A 25,730-nucleotide genomic window follows, 5' to 3' on the forward strand; every position below is an offset into this window, starting at 1 on the left:
CGATAGTAACATCTGACAAAAATATCTAAAGACACTGAAGCAGTACACTTTGTGAAAATGTATCATTGTGTCATGACTGTAGAGGTTAGGCTAGGAAAAACTCCCTAGAAAGGCCAGAACCTAAGAAGAAACCTAGAGAGGAACCAGGCTATGAGGGGTGGCCAGTCTTCTTCCGGCTGTGCCGGGTGGAAATTCTAACAGAACATAGTTAAGATGTTCAAATGTTCATAGATGACCAGCAGGGTCAAATAATAATAAGTGGTTGTAGAGAGTGCAACAGGTCAGCACCTCAGGAGTAAATGTCAGTTGGCTTTACATAGCCGGTCATTCATAGTATATCTACCGCTCCTGCATAGTATATCTACCGCTCCTGCTGTCTATAGAGAGTTGAAAACAGCAGGTCTGGGACAGGTAGCACGTCCGGTGAACAGGTCAGGGTTCCATAGCCGCAGGCAGAACAGTTGGTGCAGTTGTAGAACTTTTTGAGGATTTGAGGGCCCATGCCAAACCTTTTATTTTTCCTGAGGGGGAAGAGGTGCTGTTGTGCTTTCTTCACGGCTGTGCCTACAGGGAGGGGGTTAGTGACCTGGCCGTGAATGAACCATTTAGGTCCTTAGGGATTTGGACACCGAGGAACTTTAGACCCACTTTACTGCAGCCCCGTTGATGTGGACGGGGCGTCCTCACACCCCTGTTTCCTGTAGTCCACCATCAGCTCCTTGGTCTGACTGATGTTGAGGGAGAGGTTGTTGTCCCGGCACCTACTGCCAGGTCGCTGACCTCCTCCCTGTAGGCTTTCTTATCATCGCCGGTGATCAGGCCTACTACCGTCGGTGTCGTGAGCAAACTTGATGATTGAGTCGTGCATGGCCACGCAGTTGTGGGTGAACAGGGAGTACAGGAGGTGACTAAGCACACACCCCTGTGGGACCCCGTTTTGAGGGTCAGTGTGGCGGAGGTGATGTTGCTACCCTCACCGCCTGGGGTTGGCCCGTCAGGAATTCCAGGCTCTCTCTCTCTCTCTCCTCTGTTCTTTCTCCATCTCTTTTTCTCTCTCTTTCTCTACCTCATTCCCTCTCTTTCTCTGTCTCTCTCGCACCGTAGCACTTTCCAGCTAGCACATAACGTTCTGAGAACCATATGTTTCTTAAAGTTGGTGAGAGCGTGGTTGTCCTATGGTAATTTTGCATACAACCTTCCCACAATGCGCTGGGAATGGTGCAGGATACCCAGCTAGCACACAACATTTTGAGAACCATTATGTTTCTGAGGTGGGAATTTCAGTACTTCAGCATAACGTTTCCTCATGGTTCTATTTCAAGTAATGTTCTCAGAATGGGCAGAGAATGTTAAGAAACATTGTTCTTCTGGGGGAATTTCAGTACTTCAGCATAACATTTTCTGCAGGTTTCCTCGTGGTTCTATTTAAAGTCATGTTCCTCACAACATTAAGAAAATTTTCCATAAAAAACGAAAAGAAATCATTAACGTTTAAAGAATGTTATTTTAAAACCTATACATTCTGTTCTCATTCTATCCTCTTGTTAAGTGTGTTGGCTATTGCACACTAATTGGCCACACCTGATCTTAGTGTTGTTTCCGTTGAAATGGGGTCTGTTTAAATAGACTGAAATGAACTGCTTTGCATGAGTAAAAACATAGCATCATAGCTCCATTCTAAGGTGTTGAAGTGGACTAATTCCATACTAAGAGAACAGAAGATCATAGGTTCAAATCTCACTGATGCGGTGCCATAAAAATAAATGTGCTTGCATGATTAATGCCCTGAGCAAATGCATTTCCATGTCTCCTATTGATGCTTAGAGTTCTAAGCAGTTACTTACCTTCAAATAAACTATCATTTCTGTCCTCAGAATGTTGATAAAACCTCCCAGGGAAAACTTTTTCAGGGAACCATAGTAGAATGTTCTGAGAACCTCCCTGCAACCAAATGTATGTTTCCAGAACTGGCAAACATGTATGTTCCCACAACTTCCAAGGACCAAATGTGCTAGCTGGGTTGTCACTAATCTAAATGATGAGTAAATATTTATTTTACAGTCATCAGTGGTCAGTCCCAGGGAAAATGTTTTGTTTGTTTTTAATTACAGAGCAGAGATGGTTACTAGGAATGCTCTAGAGGGAAGGCCGGAAAGAACGCATTTAGGAGCAGCAGATTAAATGACTTTCCAGTTGGCAGACCAGAGGGAAAGCTATTGTAACAAAGGAAAGCTTCTGGCCATTAAATGAAAGATTTCATTGAGGTGAAAAGAGTAAAATGCTGAACTGACTGAAGTACTTCAAGATAATCCATTGATGGTCTTTCGCCGGCCAGATAGACTTAGGAGTGCGTTACCACTCAGCTGACTTTTGCTGAAACAGTCTTTGAATAACGGCTGGGCTGGTGTAGTGATGGTGAATGGGTCCGTTCATAACAAGGCTTGATTGTGGGGAATACTGTCGACTCATGGTAATATCAAGACTGTATGGGCTCTCAGTATTGGTACTGTCATCATCAAAGGATGAGAGTTTGATCTGTTTCTTCTCTCACACAAACTCTCTACCTCTCTCTCTCTCTACCCCCCTCTCTACCTCTCTCTCTCTCTCTCTCTACCCTCTCTCTCTCTCTCTCTCTACCCCCCTACCTCTCTATCTATCTCTCTCTCTCTCTCTCTCTGTCCTCTGTGTAATGTACAACTCTCTGTCCTCTGTGAAATGTACAACTCTCTGTCCTCTGTGTAATGTACAACTCTCTGTCCTCTGTGTAATGTACAACTCTCTGTCCTCTGTGTAATGTACAACACTCTGTCCTCTGTGTAATGTACAACTCTCTGTCCTCTGTGTAATGTACAACTCTCTGTCCCTCTGTTTTTCGCTTGCGCTCTCGTTCGTCTCCCGTTCCCATGTTCCCATTCCCATCTTCTCTCTTTCTAAGACTCTCTTGTTCTCCCTCTCTCACTATCCCTTCTGTTTCACAAGCAGTCAAAATATCCTCCCCTGCAACCCACACCACAACCAGTTGGGATTGAGAGTAGGTGAATCCACCATGCTTTTTTTGATCTGGATAACGAATCCTATTTCACTCTCAGGTGGGGCGTGATTTAGAAACCTTAACGTGACGGTGGAGGCACCACCACGTAATTAGGAGCAGGCCATGGTGTACCAGCCCTCTGTGATGATGAGGCACTTCCTCCTCGGCCGGGGGATCAGAGCGATAAGGTGACGTGCGACAGTTTGTGTCCCCATGGTAACGGCGCTGCCACGGCGCACCGTCGCCCAGCTATCGGCCTCCAGCTCAAAAACAGAGATACGATGGTTTAGAGTGGAGGAATATGTTTAAGATCATGTTAAGTAAGGAGACTGCAGGGATAGACTGCAGGACATTGTCTGCTCTGTGTTCATATACCATGTTATTAAGGAGACTGGGACATTAGTCACTCTGTGTTATTAAGGAGACTGCAGGACATTAGTCTGCTCTGTGTTCATATACCAGCTCATATTGATGTTATTACAGTTAGATGTTCATATACCAGACATGTTATTGCATGACATTAGTCTGCCACTGTGTTCATATACCAGACATGTTATTAAGGAGACTGCAGGACATTAGTCTGCTCTGTGTTCATATACCAGACATGTTATGCTAAGGCGATCTAGCTGTTTCATATACCTGGGACATATAAGAGTCAGGACATTAGTCTGCTCTGTGTTCATATACCAGACATGTTATTAAGAGACTGCAGGACATTAGTCTGCTCTGTGTTCATATACCAGCTCATATTGAATCGAGAATTACTCTGCCCTGAGTATCGCATCTACAGTTAGTCTGCTCCTGTGTTCATATACCAGACATGTTATTAAGGACACTGCAGGACATTAGTCTGCTCTGTGTTCATATGCCAGCTCATATTGATGTTCATTTGCCTGATGTTCTACAGTTATTTACATTAGTCTGCTCTGTGTTCCTGTCTCATGGGGTTGAGTACGATCTACAGTTCTCTGCCTGAGAGACTGCAGGACATTAGTCTGCACTGTGTTCATATACCAGACATGTTATTAAGGAGACTGCAGGACATTAGTCTGCTCTGTGTTCATATACCAGACATGTTATTAAGGAGACTGCAGGACATTAGTCTGCTCTGTGTTCATTTACCAGACATGTTATTAAGGAGACTGGGAGTTTGTCGACATTAGTCTGCTCTGTGTTCATATACCAGACATGTTATTATGAGACTGCAGGACATTAGTCTGTCTGATGTTCAGTATATCCAGACTCTGCCCTGATGAGACTGCAGGACATTAGTCTGCTCTGTGTTCATATACCAGACATGTTATGGGGTTGAGTATCTGCAGGACAGTTAGTCTGCCCTGATGTTCATATACCAGACATGTTAAGGAGACTGCAGGACATTAGTCTGCTCTGTGTTCATACCAGACATGTTATTAAGGAGACTGCAGGACATTAGTCTGCTCTGTGTTCATATACTCAGACATCAATTACTCTTGATTATAGGAGACTGCAGGACATTAGTCTGCTCTGTGTTCATATACCAGACATGTTATGGGGTTGAGGCTGCGGGACAGTTACTCTGCCCTGATGTTCATATACCAGACATGTTATTAAGGAGACTGCAGGACACATTCGGTCTGCTCTGTGTTCATATACCAGCTCATATTGATGGGCTAGTGGGACATTTAGTCTGCTCTGTGTTCATACCCAGACATGTTATTAAGGATGGACATTAGTCTGCTCTGTGCTCTGTGTTCATATACCAGACATGTTATTAAGGAGACTGCAGGACATTAGTCTGCTCTGTGTTCATAACAGCTCATATTGATGGGGTTGAGACAGTCTGTTACTTATGTTCATATACCAGACAGGAGACTGCAGGACTAGGACATTTAGTTCTACCAGCACTGTGGGGTTGAGTATCGATCTACAGTTACTCTGCCCATGTTATTAAGGAGACTGCAGGACATTAGTCTGCTCTGTGTTCATATACCAGCTCATATTGATGGGGTTGAGTATCGATCTACAGTTACTCTGCCCTGATGTTCATATACTGAACATGTTATTAAGGAGACTGCAGGACATTAGTCTGCTCTGTGTTCATATACCAGACATGTTATTAAGAGACTGCAGGACATTAGTCTGCTCTGTGTTCATATACCAGCTCATATTATGGGTTAAGGAGATCTGCAGGACATTACTCTGCCCTCTGTTCATATACCAGACATGTTATTAAGCTGAGACTGCAGGACATTAGTCTGCTCTGTGTTCAGACCAGGACATTAGTCTGCTCTGTGTTCAGACTGCAGGACATTACAGTCTGCTCTGTGTTCATATACCAGACATGTTATTAAGGAGACTGCAGGACATTAGTCTGCTCTGTGTTCATATACCAGACATGTTATTAAAGGAGACTGCAGGGTTTCTGGTTCATATACCACATATTGAGGACTTAGGACAGTTACTCTGCCCTGATGTTCATATACCAGACATGTTATTAAGGAGACTGCAGGACATTAGTCTGCTCTGTGTTCATATACCAGCTCATATTCGACCAGACATGTTATTAAGAGAGACATTGTCCTGCTCTGGACATTACCAGACATGTTCTGCTCTGTGTTCATATACCAGACATGTTATTAAGGAGAGTGTCGAGGACAGTTACTCTGCTCTGTGTTCATATACCAGACATGTTATTAAGGGAGACTGCAGGACATTAGTCTGCTCTGTGTTCATATACCAGCTCATATTGATGGGGTTGAGTATCGATCTACAGTTACTCTGCCCTGATGTTCATATACAGACATGTTATTAAGGAGACTGAGACTGAGTCTGCTCTGTGTTCATATACCAGCTCATATTGATGGGGTTGAGTATCGATCTACAGTTACTCTGCCTGATGTTCATATACCAGACATGTTATTAAGAGGTTGAGTATCGATCTACAGTTACTCTGCCTGATGTTCATATATACCAGACATGTTATTACAGGAGTGCAGGACATTAGTCTGCTCTGTGTTCATATATACCAGACATGTTATACCAGACATGTTATTAAAGGAGACTGCAGGACATTGGTCTACTCTGTATATAAACCCTGTTCAGGACATGTTATTAAGGAGACTGGACATTAGTCTGCTCTGTGTTCATGTTATTAAGGAGACTGCAGGACATTAGCTCTGTGTTCTGCATGTTATTAAGGAGATACTTGGGACATTAGTCAGCTATATATGGGGTTGGGTTGATCTGTTACTCTGCTGATGATAAGACATATTTATTAAGGGAGACTGCAGGACATTAGTCTGCTCTGTGTTCATATACCAGACATGTTATTAAGGAGACTGCAGGACATTAGTCTGCTCTGTGTTCATATACCAGCTCATATTGATGGGGTTGAGTATCGATCTACAGTTACTCTGCCCTGATGTTCATATACCAGACATGTTAAGGAGACTGCAGGACATTAGTCTGCTCTGTGTTCATATACCAGACATGTTATTAAGCAGGACATTAGTCTGCTCTGTGTTCATATATGACTCATATTGATGAGGTTGAGTATCGATCTACCAGTTACTCTGATGTTCATATACCAGACATGTTATTAAGGAGACTGCAGGACATTAGTCTGCTCTGTGTTCATATACAGCTCATATTGATGGGGGTTGAGTATCGATCTACAGTTACTCTGCCCTGATGTTCATATACCAGACATGTTATTAAGGAGACTGCAGGACATTAGTCTGCTCTGTGTTCATATACAGACACTGGGACATTAGACATGGGACATTGGTCTGCTCTGTGTTCATACCAGACAGTGAGACTCGATTCTGCTCTGTGTTTAGCTCTGTCGATCTACAGTTATGTTCATATACCAGACATGTTATTAAGGAGACTGCAGGACATTTACTCTGTGTTCATATGCTCTGTGATTCATTGCCCTGATGTTACCAGACATGTTATTAAGGAGACTGTAGGACATTGATCTGCTCTGTGTTCATATACCAGACATGTTATTATGAGACTACAGGACATTAGTCTGCTCTGTGTTCATATACCAGCTCATATTGATGGGGTTGGTATCGATCTACAGTTACTCTGCCCCTGATGTTCATATACCAGACATGTTATTAAGGAGACTGCAGGACATTAGTCTGCTCTGTGTTCATGTTATTAAACCAGCTCTGTGTTCATATACCAGCTCATATTGAAGTATCGATCTACAGTTACTCTGCCCTGATGTTCATATACCAGACAGGAGACTGCAGGACATTAGTCTGCTCTGTGTTCATATACAGCTCATATTGATGGGGGTTGAGACTGCATGTTATTAAGGAGAGACTGTTCAGGACATTAGTCTGCTCTGTGTTCATATACCAGACATGTTATTAAGGAGACTGCAGGACATTAGTCTGCTCTGTGTTCATATACCAGACATGTTATTAAGGAGACTGCAGGACATTAGTCTGCTCTGTGTTCATATCGATCTCATTACATGTTATTAAGGAGACTGCAGGACATTAGTCTGCTCTGTGTTCATATACCAGACATGTTATTAAGGAGACTGCAGGACATTAGTCTGCTCTGTGTTCATATACCAGACATGTTATTAAGGAGACTGCAGGACATTAGTCTGCTCTGTGTTCATATACCAGACATGTTCATATACCAGACAGGAGACTGCAGGACATTAGGACATTAGTCTGATTACTCTCTGTGTTCATATACCAGACATGTTATTAAGGAGACTGCAGGACATTAGTCTGCTCTGTGTTCATATACCAGACATGTTATTAAGGAGACTGCAGGACATTAGTCTGCCCTGTGTTCATATACCAGACATGTTATTAAGGAGACTGCAGGACATTAGTCTCTCTGTGTTCATATACCAGCTCATATTGATGGGGTTGAGATCTCGATCTACAGTTACTCTGCCCTGATGTTCATATACCAGACATGTTATTAAGGAGACTGCAGGACATTAGTCTGCTCTGTGTTCATATACCAGACATGTTATTAAGGAGACTGCCTGATGGACATTAGACATTAGTCTGCTCTGTGTTCATATACCAGACATGTTAGTATCGATCTACAGTTACTCTGCCCTGACTTGGACATTAGTTACTCTGCTCTGTGTTCATATACCAGACATGTTATTAAGGAGACTGCAGGACATTAGTCTGCTCTGTGTTCATATACCAGCTCTGCAGTTACTCTGCCCTGATGTTCATATACCAGACATGTTATTAAGGAGACTGCAGGACATTAGTCTGCTCTGTGTTCATATACCAGCTCATATTGATGGGGGTATCGATCTACAGTTACTCTGCCTGACAGACATGTTATTAAGGAGACTGCAGGACATTAGTCTGCTCTGTGTTCATATACCAGCTCATATTTAGATCTGTTACTCTCTGTGTTCATATACCAGACATGTTATTAAGGAGACTGCAGGACATTAGTCTGCTCTGTGTTCATATACCAGACATGTTATTAAGGAGACAGGACATTAGTCTGCTCTGTGTTCATATACCAGCTCATATTGATGGGGTTGAGTATCGATCTACAGTTACTCTGCCCTGATGTTCTTCATGTTCTATGATCTCAATGGGTGTTCTCTCTCTGTCTCTCAATGGGTGTTCTTTCCAGCGCTTTGTAGGTCCAGGAGATGACCCGCGTTCCTGTCGGTTCTCGCAGATGATGGAACAGAGGCTGGAGAACGTGTTCTCTGAGGCCCAGGCCAAAGTCCTGGACGTCCACACCAGACTCTCTGTCCAGGTAGAGATATTATAGTACAATGGCCTCCTCCTCACTCAGTAACCCTGTGACCTGTGGAGGTGGTGACTTCATATCCTAATACACAGCCTAAATCTCTAGATACTCTTATCAAAGCTTCCCACCACAGATTATTTCTTGTTTGTATCAGGATAAAGGTCCAGATGCAGACCTTGTTGAAGTGACAATGTTTATACAGCAATAAGGGCAAAGGTACAGGACGGCAGGCAGGCTCAGGGGCAGACAGAGTGGTCAGGCAGGCAGGATCAGGGGCAGACAGAGTGGTCAGGCAGGCAGGCTCAGGGGCAGACAGAGTTGTCAGGCAGGCATGCTCAGGGGCAGACAGAGTGGTCAGGCAGGCAGGCTCAGGGGCAGACAGTGGTCAGGCAGGCAGGCTCAGGGGCAGACAGAGTGGTCAGGCAGGCAGGCTCAGGGGCAGACAGAGTGGTCAGGCAGGCAGGCTCAGGGGCAGACAGAGTGGTCAGGCAGGCAGGCTCAGGGGCAGACAGAGTGGTCAGGCAGGCAGGCTCAGGGGCAGACAGAGTGGTCAGGCAGGCAGGCTCAGGGGCAGACAGAGTGGTCAGGCAGGCAGGCTCAGGGGCAGACAGTGGTCAGGAGGCTCCAGGGGCAGAGTGGTCAGGCAGGCGGGCTCAGTGTCCAGGACAGACAAGGGTCAAAACCAGGAGGACGAGAAAAGAGAGACTGGGGAAAAGCAGGAGTTGATACAAAAACGCTGGTTGACTTTTGACAACCAAGACAAACTGACAACATACAGACAGAAAACACAGGTTTAACTACTCGGGGGATAATGGGGAAGATGGGCGACACCTGGAGGGGGGTGGAGACAAGCCAAGGACAGGTGAAACAGATCAGGGCGGGACGGTTTGGAAGTAGGGATTTGACTTCTAACTGTTTCAAATTGAAGGAACAGTTGATATTTATACCAGACTTGTGTTGATGCCTTGTTGTGGCTTATTTGAGATGTTGTGACATTAAACTTCAGTACAAACAAATGCAAAGAATCTAAATATGGGTCGTCCGATTGGTCATTTTGATGTGTGGCACAGTTTGTGTGGATTAAATCTCAAAGCATTTTGCTCCTACCGTTTCACAGACACAGCTCTGCAGTTGAAGAGGTTTGGCACTAGCAAAGCAAAATGCAAGCTGTGTATAATTGGAGCATAATTATCATTCCTAAGTGCATTGTTCATGTGCCATTGTAAATAGAAGCTGTTCTCTGATCTGAACTGATGTGTTTAGGAGACAGTGTTTGTGTTGTTTTAATGAGCTTCCTAGCTGCCGTGGTAACATGTCCACTATATTATGTATGTATGTCAAGGTTTAGTTTTAGGTTTTGTGTAGTTGACGTTATAAGCACTTTCACAGTGGCGAATGGCTTGTCAGTTTCACTCTTGACAGCCGTTGTAATATCTTTATGGATTTAAGCATATTTTTGTTATGCTAATTATGCCAATACATTTTATACCTCTCTGTAACTTATTAAACATTAAAGTAGATTGATCTAAATTGAAATTATGTTGTGCAACTTTGTCTCTATTTCCCCTCCCCTCTCTCTCTCTCCATCTCTCTCCTCTCTCCATCTCCCCTCTCCTCTCCCTCTCTCATCTCTTCTCCATCTCTCTCCTCTCCTCTCTCCATCTCTCTCCATCTCTCTATCTCTCTTCCTCTCTCCATCTCCCTCTCTCCATCTTGTCCTCTCTCCATCTCCTCTCTCCATCTCCATCTCTCTCCATCTCCCTCTCTCCATCTCCCTCTCTCCATCTCCCTCTTTCCATTTCCCTCTCCATCTCCCTCTCTCCATCTCCCTCTCTCCATCTCCCTGTCCTCTAGATGCTTGGTGTTTCTCAGTCAGTTGGTTCTCCTGCTGTGTCTCTGGTCTACATGGTGAGGAACGGGACCGCCCCTCTCAACGGCACCGCCGCCTCGAACCTCCTGGGTCAGCTGACCGCCGAGATGGTCGGCTACTTCCTGTTCTACCCACCGCTGGTCATTGCTGAACGTAAGTGTCCTAGTGCCTCCTCGATGCCCTCTATCCTCATGATCCAAATCATGTGTCCCCAGAAACAGATCTAGAATCAGGTTACCCCCCGTTACCTTTATTGGGATTGAAATACAAAACTGACCTGAGATCAGAGTCTACGTGCCAACTTCATACTACTCCCTAGACACCCCTGTGGGTTTCATATAGCCTGCATGACACACTTCTGTCTGGGTATTTATAGCAGTGAGTAGCATGGGTCTCTTCAGAAGAAGGACTGAGGTACTGGAAGGACTTGTATAGAATAACAAGGACGAGTGGCGTTCTCAAGCCCTTTGAGTAATTGGATGTTTGTGACTGTTGCTCAGCCATGTTCGTGACTGTTGCCCTCTACAACAATGCATTTTTAAAAAATGATTGAGTCACTGTACTGTAAGCTCTGGATGCTAAGGTAGACCTAGCCTCCTCCCCTCCTCATCTGTAAGCTCTGGATGCTAAGGTACAGCTAGCCTCCTCCTCCTCCTCTGTAAGCTCTGGATGCTAAGGTACAGCTAGCCTCCTCCTCCTCCTCTGTATGCTCTGGATGCTAAGGTACAGCTAGCCTCCTCCTCCTCCTCCTCCTCCTCTGTATGCTCTGGATGCTAAGGTACAGCTAGCCTCCTCCTCCTCATCTGTAAGCTCTGGATGCTAAGGTACAGCTAGCCTCCTCCTCCTCCTCTGTATGCTCTGGATGCTAAGGTACAGCTAACCCCCTGCCTCCCCCTCCTCCTCTTCCTCCTCTGTAAGCTCTGGATGTTAGGTACAGCTAACCCCCTGCCACCCCCTCCTCCTCTGTAAGCTCTGGATGCTAAGGTACAGCTAACCCCCTGCCTCCCCCTCATCGGTAAGCTCTGGATGCTAAGGTACAGCTAGCCTCCTCCTCCTCCTCTGTAAGCTCTGGATGCTAAGGTACAGCTAGCCTCCTCCTCCTCCTCTGTAAGCTCTGGATGCTGAGGTACAGCTAACCCCCTGCCACCCCCTCCTCCTCCTCTGTAAGCTCTGAATGCTAAGGTACAGCTAACCCCCTGCCTCCTCCTCCTCCTCTGTAAGCTCTGGATGCTAAGGTACAGCTAGCCTCCTCCTCATCCTCCTCTGTATGCTCTGGATGCTAAGGTATAGATAGCCTCCCCCTCCTCCTCCTCTGTAAGCTTTGGATGCTAAGGTACAGCTAGCCTCCTCCTCCTCATCATCTGTAAGTTCTGGATGCTAAGGCACAGCTAGCCTCCTCCTCCTCCTCTGTATGCTCTGGATGCTAAGGTACAGATAGCCTCCCCCTCCTCCTCCTCTGTAAGCTTTGGATGCTAAGGTACAGCTAGCCTCCTCCTCCTCCTCCTCTGTAAGCTCTGGATGCTAAGGTACAGCTAGCCTCCTCCTCTGTAAGCTCTGGATGCTAAGGTACAGCTAACCCCCTGCCTCCCCCTCATCCTTCTCCTCTGTATGCTCTGGATGCTAAGGTACAGCTAACTCCCTGCCTCCCCCCTCCTCCTCCTCCTCCTCTGTAAGCTCTGGATACTAAGGTACAGCTAACCCCCTGCCTCCCCTCCTCCTCCTCCTCCTCCTCCTCCTCCTCCTCCTCCTCTGTAAGCACTGGATGCTAAGGTACAGCTACCCCCTGCCTCCTCATCCTCCTCTGTAAGGACAGGCCACATCTAACTAGGCTGCTCCAGTGTTCCCTCCCTATAGCAGCTGTGTATGTTAAAGGACGAATGAGCAGTCACAGGGAAACGGTGTGAGTAAACAACGTTCCCAGTACACTCTTCTAGTCTACAGTCTGCCTGCTCCCTCCATTTGAACTGGGAGAACGAACAAACGAATGCTCCGATCAGCACAGAGAGAAATGCCATTCTGAGGCAGCTGGTCCAAGACGTTCTCTGCATCACAGACAGTTTTCCAAACATCTGGGAAGAGCGGCACCTACTTCTCCTCCGAAACTCACACCGGGGTCACCCCTCACCCTTGATCCATGACTACCCAAGATGCATTTGGGGTGACCCATGTGACCCTGTTTACGAGAGGGTTGCGCCACGGGGCTGTGCTCTGACATACAGTACATCTGCTAGCATCATTACTGTATCATTAAGGGGTGGGCAGATGGCTGCTTGGTTTACATTGGACAGCATGGGCCAGACAAGAAGCATGAATGTTAATGAGTGTTGCGCTGACCCTCCACTTTGTGCTGTGAATAAATCAAGTGATGGGCATCATTTCCTGTGGGCACAGAGAAGGGGTGGGGACAGTGTAGAATAGTGAGTAAAATAGCACAAGAGGAAGACTGAGGGGAGCGAGAAGCACAGAGTTGAAGACAGGAAGCAGATTCATCAGAGGGAAAGAGAGAGATGAGAGATAGTTTGCCTTGTTGGTTTAGATTCATCAGAGGGAAAGAGAGAGATGAGATAGTTTGCCTGGTTGGTTTAGATTCAGCAGAGGGAAAGAGAGAGATGAGAGATAGTTTGCCTTGTTGGTTTAGATTCATCAGAGGGAAAGAGAGAGATGAGATAGTTTGCCTTGTTGGTTTAGATTCAGCAGAGGGAACGAGAGAGATGAGATAGTTTGCCTTGTTGGTTTAGATTCATCAGAGGGAAAGAGAGAGATGAGATAGTTTGCCTTGTTGGTTTAGATTCATCAGAGGGAAAGAGAGAGATGAGATAGTTTGCCTTGTTGGTTTAGATTCATCAGAGGGAAAGAGAGAGATGAGAGATAGTTTGCCTTGTTGGTTTAGATTCATCAGAGGGAAAGAGAGAGATGAGAGAGAGTTTGCCTTGTTGGTTTAGATTCATCAGAGGGAAAGAGAGAGATGTTTTATAGGGAGATAGTCTGCCTTGTTGGTTTAGATTCATCAGAGGGAAAAGAGTTTTCGTAATAGAGATGAGGAGTCTTGCCGTAATATTGTTGGTTTAGATTCATCAGAGGGGAAAGAGTAATATTACAGAGATGAGAGTTCTGCCCTGTTGGTTTTGTACCTTATTGCCATTCAGTAGGGAGGTGAGGGGTCTCTTACAGTATTACAGTTTTATAGGGAGGTGAGGGAGGTCTCTGCCATTCGTAATATTACAGTTTTATAGGGAGGTAGGGAGGTGAGGTGAGGAAGGTCTCTGCCATTCGTAATATTATAGTTTTATAGGGAGGTGAGGGAGGTCTCTGCCGTTCGTAATATTACAGTTTTATAGGGAGGTGAGGGAGGTCTCTGCCCTTACAGTAATATTACAGTATTACAGTTTTATAGGGAGGTGAGGGAGGTCTCTGCCATTCGTAATATTACAGTTTTATAGGGAGGTGAGGGAGGTCTTGCTGTTACAGTTTTATAGGGATATTACAGTATTACAGTTTTATAGGGAGGTGAGGGAGGTCTTTGCTGTTCGTAATATTACAGTTTTATAGGGAGGTGAGGGAGGTCTCTGCCCTTCGTAATATTATAGTTTTATAGGGGAGGTGAGGGGAGGTCTCTGCCATTCGTAATATTACAGTTTTATAGGGAGGTGAGGGAGGTCTCTGCCATTCATAATATTACAGTTTTATAGGGAGGTGAGGGAGGTCTCTGCCATTCGTAATATTACAGTTTTATAGGAGGTGAGGGAGGTCTCTGCCATTCGTAATATTACAGTTTTATAGGTGAGGGAGGCAGTAATATTACAGTGAGGTGAGGGGAGGTCTCTGCCATTCGTAATATTACAGTTTTATAGGGAGGTGAGGGAGGTCTCTGCCATTCGTAATATTACAGTATTACAGTTTTATAGGGAGGTGAGGGAGGTCTCTGCCATTCGTAATATTACAGTTTTATAGGGAGGTGAGGGAGGTCTCTGCCATTCGTAATATTACAGTTTTATAGGGAGGTGAGGGAGGTCTCTGCCATTCGTAATATTACAGTTTTATAGGGAGGTGAGGGAGGTCTCTGCCATTCGTAATATTACAGTTTTATAGGGAGGTGAGGGAGGTCTCTGCCATTCGTAATATTACAGTTTTATAGGGAGGTGAGGGAAGGTCTCTGCCATATGTTGGCAGCGGCTGGCTCCACTCTTCAAAGGCAATTACCACAGTAAATAATTAACAGTGGGGGGTTTATCAGTGTGCACAGTAGAACACCTCAGGCCATGTTCAGACAGAGACGGCCCTAAATCTCACTCTCCACTTCCAACGTTACTGTTTTCAGCCTGGAGAATTCCAGGGAAGGTCAGGGGATTTTTCAGACTGTTCATAGATAGATAGATAGATAGATAGATAGATAGATAGATAGATAGATAGATAGATAGATAGATAGATAGATAGATAGATAGATAGATAGATTAACCAGAATGTGGATGACGGAAAACCAAACAACTCATCAAGTAAAGAATCATCACAACACACATTCACTTGTTGAATATTTGATGAGTGTTTGACTTCTAAACTACTGTTTAGAGCACATGTTGTTTTCCTATATTCAACAAGGGAATCACACACAACCTGCTCCTTTTAAATCCACCCAACAAATACCTTTCAGAATGCTGTGTTTTTCATCCCTTGGCCTCTCTAACTTCAGCAGTGGAGCTCTGAGGTTTATGTGAAACATCATCACAGATTAAGCAGCATGATTGTGCACGGCTGAGGCTACAGTATTGGACAGTGTTAAAGAGATTGTGCTGACAGCCCTGCAGTAGTAACGGGTAACAGGCCAGAGCATCCGTTGTTCCCCTACTCACTCATACAGTGGTAGAGGGTGATGTGACAGGCTTGCAAATCTTTAGAAATGAATAAAATCAAATCAAATCAAATCAAATTTTATTTGTCACATACACATGGTTAGCAGATGTTAATGCGAGTGTAGCGAAATGCTTGTGCTTCTAGTTCCAACAATGCAGTGATAACCAACAAGTAATCTAACTAACAATTCCAAAACTACTGTCTTATACACAGTGTAAGGGGATAAGGAACATGTACATAAGGATATATGAATGAGTGATGGTACAGAGCAGCATACAGTAGATGGTATCGAGTACAGTATATACATATGAGATGAGTGTGTAGACAAAGTAAACAAAGTGGCATAGTTAAAGTGGCTAGTGATACATGTGTTACATAAGGATGCAGTCGATGATGTAGAGTACAGTATATACATATGCATATGAGATGAATAATGTAGGGTAAGTAACATTATATAAGGTAGCATTGTTTAAAGTGGCTAGTGATATATTTACATCATTTCCCATCAATTCCCATTATTAAAATGGCTGGAGTTGGGTCAGTGTCAATGACAGTGTGTTGGCAGCAGCCACTCAGTGTTAGTGGTGGCTGTTTAACAGTCTGATGGCCTTGAGATAGAAGATGTTTTCAGTCTCTCGGTCCCAGCTTTGATGCACCTGTACTGACCTCGCCTTCTGGATGATAGCGGGGTGAACAGGCAGTGGTTCGGGTGGTTGATGTCCTTGATGATCTTTATGGCCTTCCTGTAACAACGGGTGGTGTAGGTGTCCTGGAGGGCAGGTAGTTTGCCCCCGGTGATGCGTTGTGCAGTCCTCACTACCCTCTGGAGAGCCTTACGGTTGAGGGCGGAGCAGTTGCCGTACCAGGCGGTGATACAGCCCGCCAGGATGCTCTCGATTGTGCATCTGTAGAAGTTTGTGAGTGCTTTTGGTGACAAGCCGAATTTCTTCAGCCTCCTGAGGTTGAATAGGCGCTGCTGCGCCTTCTTCACGATGCTGTCAGTGTGAGTGGACCAATTCAGTTTGTCTGTGATGTGTATGCCGAGGAACTTAAACTAGCTACCCTCTCCACTACTGTTCCATCGATGTGGATAGGGGGTGTTCCCTCTGCTGTTTCCTGAAGTCCACAATCATCTCCTTAGTTTTGTTGACGTTGAGTGTGAGGTTATTTTCCTGACACCACACTCCGAGGGCCCTCACCTCCTCCCTGTAGGCCGTCTCGTCGTTGTTGGTAATCAAGCCTACCACTGTTGTGTCGTCCGCAAACTTGATGATTGAGTTGGAGGCGTGCGTGGCCACGCAGTCGTGGGTGAACAGGGAGTACAGGAGAGGGCTCAGAACGCACCCTTGTGGGGCCCCCGTGTTGAGGATCAGCGGGGAGGAGATGTTGTTGCCTACCCTCACCACCTGGGGGGCGGCCCGTCAGGAAGTCCAGTACCCAGTTGCACAGGGCGGGGTCGAGACCCAGGGTCTCGAGCTTGATGACGAGCTTGGAGGGTACTATGGTGTTGAATGCCGAGCTGTAGTCGATGAACAGCATTCTCACATAGGTATTCCTCTTGTCCAGGTGGGTTAGGGCAGTGTGCAGTGTGGTTGAGATTGCATCGTCTGTGGACCTATTTGGGCGGTAAGCAAATTGGAGTGGGTCTAGGGTGTCAGGTAGGGTGGAGGTGATATGGTCCTTGACTAGTCTCTCAAAGCACTTCATGATGACGGAAGTGAGTGCTACGGGCGGTAGTCGTTTAGCTCAGTTACCTTAGCTTTCTTGGGAACAGGAACAATGGTGGCCCTCTTGAAGCATGTGGGAACAGCAGACTGGTATAGGGATTGATTGAATATGTCCGTAAACACACCGGCCAGCTGGTCTGCGCATGCTCTGAGGGCGCGGCTGGGGATGCCGTCTGGGCCTGCAGCCTTGCGAGGGTTAACACATTTAAATGTCTTACTCACCTCGGCTGCAGTGAAGGAGAGACCGCATGTTTCCGTTGCAGGCCGTGTCAGTGGCACTGTATTGTCCTCAAAGCGGGCAAAAGTTATTTAGTCTGCCTGGGAGCAAGACATCCTGGTCCGTGACTGGGCTGGATTTCATCTTGTAGTCCGTGATTGACTATAGACCCTGCCACATGCCTCTTGTGTCTGAGCCATTGAATTGAGATTCCACTTTGTCTCTGTACTGACGCTTAGCTTGTTTAATAGCCTTACGGAGGGAATAGCTGCACTGTTTGTATTCAGTCATGTTGCCAGACACCTTGCCCTGATTAAAAGCAGTGGTTCGCGCTTTCAGTTTCACGCGAATGCTGCCATCAATCCACGGTTTCTGGTTAGGGAATGTTTTTATCGTTGCTATGGGAACGACATCTTCGACGCACGTTCTAATGAACTCGCACACCGAATCAGCGTATTCGTCAATATTCCCATCTGACGCAATACGAAACATGTCCCAGTCCACGTGATGGAAAGCAGTCTTGGAGTGTAGAGTCAGCTTGGTCTGACCAGCGTTGGACAGACCTCAGCGTGGGAGCCTCTTGTTTTAATTTCTGCCTGTAGGCAGGGATCAGCAAAATGGAGTCGTGGTCAGCTTTTCCGAAAGGGGGGCGGGGCAGGGCCTTATATGCGTCGCGGAAGTTAGAGTATCAATGATCCAAGGTTTTACCACCCCTGGTTGCGCAATCGATATGCTGATAAAATTTAGGGAGTCTTGTTTTCAGATTGGCTTTGTTAAAATCCCCAGCTACAATGAATGCAGCCTCTGGATAAATGTTTTCCAGTTTGCAAAGAATTAAATAAAGTTCGTTCAGAGCCATCGATGTGTCTGCTTGGGGGGGGATATATACGGCTGTGATTATAATCGAAGAGAATTCTCTTGGAAGATAATGCGGTCTACATTTGATTGTGAGGAATTCTAAATCAGGTGAACAGAAGGATTTGAGTTCCTGTATGTTTCCTTCATCACACCATGTCCCGTTAGTCATGAGGCATACGCCCCGCGACTCTTCTTACCAGAGAGATGTTTGTTTCTGTCGGCGCGATGCGTGGAGAAACCCGTTGGCTGCACCGCCCTGGATAGCGTTTTCCCAGTAAGCCATGTCTCCGTAAAGCAAAGAACGTTGCAGTCTCTGATGTCCCTCTGAATGCCACCCTTGCTCGGATTTCATCAACCTTGTTGTCGAGAGACTGGACATTGGCAAGAAGAATACTGGGAAGTGGTGCGCGATGTGCCCTTTTCTCGGAGTCTGACCAGAACACCGCCGTTTCCCTCTTTTTCGGAGTCGTTTCCTTTCCGTTGTCCTGTTTGTAAGGCAGAACACAGGATCCGGTCGCGGAAAACATATTCTTGGTCGTACTGATGGTGAGTTGACGCTGATCTTATATTCAGTAGTTCTTCTCGACTGTATGTAATGAAACCTAAGATGACCTGGGGTACTAATGTAAGAAATAACACTTTAAAAAAAAAAAACAAAAACTGCATAGTTTCCTAGGAAGGCGAAGCGAGGCGCCATCTCAGTCGGCGCCGGAAGTAAAAGAACCCCCAGATAGATGTGTAGAGGATGTTTGGGGACGTGCTGAGAATGGAGAGGAGGGGGCATCTAGTGCCAGACTCGCAGAGCCGGACAGCCATTTTAGAGCTGTTATCACTGCCAGTTTGTTTGTGACACCTGAACCAGATGTCTCTCTCACTCTATACAACTCTACCGCTGTCTCTCTTTCTGTACCGTGTCTGATTTCATAGGCCAGTTAAACAGCATGCCCCCAAACCACTGTGCCAGCCCCAGTACTTAATCAGGCAGGAAATATGTAACCTAGCTAAAGCCTGGGAAACTCAACAGACAACCAGAAGAGAGGTAGAGCCCATGCAGATATCAGCTCACAGTGAGACACTCAGCCAGAGCTCTCAGTATAAGAAACTCTATGACACACAGACACAGGCAGGTTTAAGTTGTTGCACTGTAAACTCTCAGTATAAGAAACTATATGACACACAGGCACAGGCAGGTTTAAGTTGTTCCACTGTAAACTCTCAGTATAAGAAACTATATGACACACAGACACAGGCAGGTTTAAGTTGTTCCACTGTAAACTCTCAGTATAAGAAACTATATGACACACAGGCACAGGCAGGTTTAAGTTGTTCCACTGTAAACTCTCAGTATAAGAAACTCTATGACACACAGACACAGGCAGGTTTAAGTTGTTCCACTGTAAACTCTCAGTATAAGAAACTCTATGACACACAGACACAGGCAGGTTTAAGTTGTTCCACTGTAAACTCTCAGTACCACTGCAGTGATGTTTTCACAAGGAGAAATCGCGCCACTCAAAGCACCAATGTAGTTCTGACCTGAGTTAAATTCATAAAGAGCTTGACAGAAATGGTTTTGACTCACATAAAGAAGAAATGTCAGACCAGTCATGCTGTTCCTCTGTTCTTTTTCAGCATTGGAATACCACAACCTCAATACCTCCATCGCTACCAGAGACTTCTGGGTAATCACAGGTAATTGTCTTATTGTTTCTCTCCTTATTGGCTTATTGAAGAGAAGTTCTCTAGTTGAGCTGCTGATATGTGTTCTGTATATACAGTCTTTTGTGCTTATTTTAACCCATTACAGTCGTGGAAATGGGCCTGTATGGATTGGTCCAAATTGAAAAAGCATATGCATGACCACGGTACAGTCTTAGAAAAAAGGGTTTCAAAAGGGTTCTTCGGCTGTCCCCATAGGATAACCCTTTTTGGTTCCACGGAGAACCCTTTTTGGTTCCACGGAGAACCCTTTTTGGTTCCATGTAGAACCCTTTTGGGCTCCATGTAGAACCCTCTGTGGAAAGGGTAACCCAAAAGGTTCCTCATGGAACCAAAAGGGTTCTACATGGAACCAAAAGGGGTTCTTCAAAGGGTTCTCTTATGGGGACAGCTGAAGAACCCTTTAAGGTTCTAGATAGCACCTTTTTTTCCTAAGGGTGTAGCAATTGAATCAGGTCTGGGCTGTGTAGATGTGTAGATGAATCAGATCAGGTCTGGGCTGTGTAGATGTGTAGATGAATCAGGTCTGGGATGTGTAGATGAATCAGATCAGGTCTGGGCTGTGTAGATGAATCAGATCAGGTCTGGGCTGTGTAGATGAATCAGATCAGGTCTGGGCTGTGTAGATGTGTAGATTAATCAGATCAGGTCTGGGCTGTGTAGATGTGTAGATTAATCAGGTCTTGGCTGTGTAGATGAATCAGGTCTGGGTTGTGTAGATGAATCAGATCAGGTCTGGGCTGTGTAGATGTGTAGATTAATCAGATCAGGTCTGGGCTGTGTAGATGTGTAGATTAATCAGGTCTTGGCTGTGTAGATGAATCAGGTCTGGGTTGTGTAGATGAATCAGATTAGGTCTGGGCTGTGTAGATGTGTAGATTAATCAGATCAGGTCTGGGCTGTGTAGATGTGTAGATTAATCAGGTCTTGGCTGTGTAGATGAATCAGGTCTGGGTTGTGTAGATGAATCAGATCAGGTCTGGGCTGTGTAGATGAATCAGATCAGGTCTGGGCTGTGTAGATGTGTAGATTAATCAGGTCTTGGCTGTGTAGATGAATCAGGTCTGGGTTGTGTAGATGAATCAGATTAGGTCTGGGCTGTGTAGATGTGTAGATGAATCAGGTCTGGGCTGTGTAGATGTGTAGATGACTCAGGCCTGGGCTGTGTAGATGAATCAGGTCTGGGCTGTGTAGATGAATCAGGTCTGGGCTGTGTAGATGTGTAGATGAATCAGGTCTGGGCTGTGTAGATGTGTAGAGGAATCAGGTCTGGACTGTGTAGATGTGTAGATGAATCAGATCAGATTAGATATGCGTAGATGAGTGTGTTTAGATATGCGTAGTGTGTGGTTGTGTACGAGCTCGTGTGTGTGTAGATGTGTAGCCTCTTCTCTTTTATATAGGGAATTATCTGTGTGATGGAGAGAGAGGCAGACTAATGTCTCTCTGGGGAGAGAGAGGCAGGGAGGCGGACTAATGTCTCTCTGGGAAGAGAGAGGAGAGAGAGGCAGGGAGGCAGACTAATGTCTCTCTGGGAAGAGAGAGGAGAGAGAGGCAGGGAGACAGACTACCGTCTCTCTGGGAAGAAAGAGAGAGGAGTGAGAGGCAAACTAACGTCTCTCTGGGAAGAAAGAGAGAGGAGAGAGAGGCAGGGAGGCAGACTAATGTCTCTCTGGGAAGAAAGAGAGAGGAGAGAGAGGCAGGGAGGCAGACTACCGTATATCTGGGAAGAAAGAGAGAGGAGAGAGAGGCAGACTAACATCTCTCTGGGAAGAAAGAGAGAGGAGAGAGAGGCAGGGAGACAGACTAATGTCTCTCTGGGAAGAAAGAGAGAGGAGAGAGAGGCAGGGAGGGAGACTACCGTATTTCTGGGAAGAAAGAGAGAGGAGAGAGCGGCAGGGAGGGAGACTACCGTATTTCTGGGAAGAAAGAGAGAGGAGAGAGAGGCAGACTAATGTCTCTTTGGGAAGAAAGAGAGAGGGAGAGAGAGGCAGGGAGGAGACTACTGTATTTCTGGGAAGAAAGAGAGAGGAGAGAGAGGCAGACTAATGTCTCTTGGGAAGAAAGAGAGAGAGAGGCAGGGAGGGAGACTACCGTATTTCAGGGAGAGCGGCAGGGAGGAGACCGTATTTCTGGGAAGAAAGAGAGGAGAGGCAGACTAATGTCTCTTTGGGAAGAAAGAGAGAGGAGAGAGAGGGAGGGAGACTACCGTATTTCTGGGAAGAAAAGAGAGAGAGAGAGAGAGGCAGGGAGGAGACTACCGTATTTCTGGGAAGAAAGAGAGAGGAGAGAGAGGCAGACTAATGTCTCTTTGGGAAGAAAGAGAGAGAGAGAGAGAGGCAGGGAGGAGACTACCGTATTTCTGGGAAGAAAGAGAGGAGAGAGAGGCAGACTAATGTCTCTTTCTCGTATTTGGGAAGAAAAGAGAGGAGAGAGGCAGACTAATGTCTCTTTGGGAAGAAAGAGAGGAGAGGAGGGAGGGGGAGACTACCGTATTTCTGGGAAGAAAGAGAGGGAGAGCGGCAGGGAGGGAGACTACCGTATTTCTGGGAAGAAAGAGAGGAGAGAGAGGCAGACTAATGTCTCTTTGGGAAGAAAGAGGAGAGAGAGGCAGGGAGGCAGACTACCATCTCTCTGGGAAGAAAGAGAGAGGAGAGAGGCAGGAGGCAGACTACCGTCTCTGGGAGAGAGAGAGGCAGGGAGGCAGACTACCGTCTCTGGGAGGAAAGAGAGAGGAGAGAGAGGCAGACTCTCTCTTTCTCTAGCTTCCTTCCTCATCCCTCTCTTTCTCCTCCTTCATTCTCTCTCTCTCAATTGGATTAAAATATCTCGCTCAATCACCTCCTCTGCCCTCTGACCTCCTCGTTACCCTCTGTCTCACTCTCACTCTCCCTTTCTCTCTCTCGCTCTCTCCCTCTCTCTTATTCTCACTTCTCACTCTCCCTCTCTCTCCCTCCGTTCCTTCTCCTTTTCTCTCCTCTCTGCTCCGTCTCTCTCCCTCCCTCCTTCCCCCCTCCCCACTCCCCCTCTCCCTGCAGTCATCCTGGATGTGGATAACTCATCTCTGGAGAGCCAGTACCAGAGCTTTGCCAGTCTCATGGAGCAGCGCCTGGCTGAGCTGTTTGTGGTTGCTCGCCAGCAAGGCACTCGCTTCAGGAGAGCCACCACTGTGGACAGCTACACTGTCCAGGTAGGGAGCAGAGCTGGCACTGCAACCCAGGCAGGTTGGCCTGGAGGTCTGCTCTGGAGGCCCTTGACAGACCTGGTTCTGAGACAGTGTGGCCACTCCTGACAGGTTTATTGTCAACTTCCCCAGGGTGGATGTCCTTATGTGTGTTGAGTAGTGAGGCTAATGAATTGAATACTAATGCTGACTTGTTTCTTAAACAAAGCATCTATATTTCACAGTGATGATAAAAAAACACACGTGTGTGTTTACACACACACACACACACACACACACACACACACACACACACACACACACACACACACACACACACACACACACACACACACACACACACACACACACACACACACACACACACACACACACACACACACACACACACACAAACTTAATTAGAGGGATTTCCAGCTTGTTATCGAAGTTAAATATATTAAAGGTAAAGATGCTGAATGGTATTTATACAATTCATTTCAATAATGATTACTGTGTTAACCACATGTTTTTTACCCATCAGTCATTGTGTTCTCATTTGTCACTGTATTGTTTTCTAAAGAACTAGTGTATGAAGTAAACGTGCTGTAAGAAGCTCTCTGACCCCTTCATGTCCGTAGGTGTCATTGGCACCGTAACATTCTGGACGTACAGGTGGAGCCTTCAATCTGAGGAGACTTGTTTTAAACCTTCCTATATCCACTCAGATGGTGAGTATCCGTCGAGTGATGGGTCAGAAGAACCCAGCAGAGATGACCTACTACGTTCAGCTCAACGGTCTTCCCTTACCGGGCACGTCAGCCGCCAAGGTCCTGAACACGCTGGACTCTCAGACCATGGCCCTCACACTGGGTTACTTCATTCAGCTGCAGGCTGAACGTACGTATACCTCCTCTTGGATGGATGGATGGATGGGTGGATGGGTGGATGGGTGGATGGGTGGGTGGGTGGATGGGTGGATGGGTGGATGGGTGGGTGGGTGGGTGGATGGTGGGTGATGGTGGGTGGGTGGGTGATGGATGGATGGGTGGGTGGGTGGGTGGGTGGATTGGGTGGGTGGGTGGGTGGGTGTGGGTGGGTGGGTGTGATGTGTGGGTGTGATGGATGGGTGGTCGTGGATGGATGGTGGATGGATAATGGGTGGGTGGGTGGGTGGGTGGGTGGGTGGATGGGTGGGTGGATGGGTGGATGGGTGGATGACGGGATGGATGGGTGGGTGGGTGGGTCGTGGGTGGATGGAGGGTGGGTGGATGGATGGATGGATGGGTGGATGGGTGGATGGGGGTGGATGGATCGATGGATGGATGGTGGGTGGGTGGGGGGGTGGATGGATGGGGATGGGTGGATGGTGGATGGGTGGGATGGATGGATGGATGGATGGGTGTGGGTGGGGTGGCGGTGGGTGATGTGGTGGATGGTTGGGTGGGTGGGTGGGTGGGTGGGTGGATGGATGGGGGATGGATGGGTGGATGGATGGATGGGTGGATGGATGGATGGGATGGATGGGTGATGGTGGGTGGATGGATGGGTGGGTGGGTGGATTGGATGGATGGATGGATGGACGGGGTGGGTGGGTGGATGGATGGATGGATGGATGGGTGGATGGATGGATGGGTGGGCAGGTGGGTGGGTGGATGGATGGATGGGTGGATGGATGGATGGGTGGGTGGATGATGGTGGGTGGATGGGTGGGTGTGGATGGTTGGGTGGGTGGATGGATGGACGGGTGGATGGATGGATGGAATGGGTGGGTGGATGGGTGGGTGGGTGGATGGGCTGGTGGACGGATGGGTGGACGGATGGGTGGGGATGGATGGATGGATGGGTGGGTGGGTGGTGGGTGGGTGGATGGATGGATGGATGGATGGATGGGTGGGTGGATGGGTGGGTGGTGGATGGATGGGTGGGTGTGGATACGGGTGTGTTGGGTGATGGATGGGTGGATGGGGTGGGATGTGGATGGGTGGGTGGGTGGATGGGTGGGTGGATGGATGGATGGGTTGTTGCGAGTGGGTGGTGGATGGATGGATGGGGATGGAGAGAGAGAGGAGAAGAAACTCAAGCTATACACAGAGAGAGACCAAATCAAGAGAAAATAAAAACAGAATTACTTGACAAATTGGAAAGAATTAACAAAAAACAGAGCAAACTAAAATGCTATTTGGCCCAAAACAAAGAGCACATAGTACACAGAAATACCACGTATGGTTATTTTGACCCTTGATTATTGTTGTTACTGTTGTCCCGTTGACAATATTGATTATTATTATTTGAATTATGTTCATATTGTAAATCTCCAAAGTAAGCTTTGGCAAAATTTATATTGTTACGTTTTGCCAATAAAGCAAATTGAGTTGAGCGAGAGAGAGAGCAAAGCAAATACTGTTTAATAGAGAAATGTCTTTAGAATTCTGTTGAGAGTATGTGAGTGTGTGACAAAGAGAGGTGGGGGGAGGAGGGGAGGGAGAGAGGGAGGAGGGGAGGGAGGGAGAGAGAGGAGCGGATGGAGAGGGAAGGGAGAAATGTTC

At 46.6% G+C, this 25,730-nt stretch overlaps 1 protein-coding gene across 1 annotated transcript; it reads left to right on the plus strand.

Moving 5' to 3' along the window:
* Positions 1–8,656: 8,656 nt before the first annotated feature.
* On the plus strand, positions 8,657–24,081 carry LOC124028237 (UPF0606 protein KIAA1549L-like; the record flags this gene model as incomplete). The annotated part of the gene is made up of 5 exons (XM_046340349.1): positions 8,657–8,785; positions 10,634–10,802; positions 19,932–19,991; positions 23,057–23,208; positions 23,910–24,081. Coding segments are annotated over 5 exons (682 nt in total), but the record flags the coding sequence as incomplete, so codon positions are not given.
* Between the last annotated feature and the right edge of the window lie 1,649 nt (positions 24,082–25,730).

This window comes from Oncorhynchus gorbuscha, unplaced genomic scaffold (genome assembly GCF_021184085.1).
Source record: "Oncorhynchus gorbuscha isolate QuinsamMale2020 ecotype Even-year unplaced genomic scaffold, OgorEven_v1.0 Un_scaffold_3893, whole genome shotgun sequence".
Taxonomy (NCBI): Eukaryota; Metazoa; Chordata; class Actinopteri; order Salmoniformes; family Salmonidae; genus Oncorhynchus; species Oncorhynchus gorbuscha.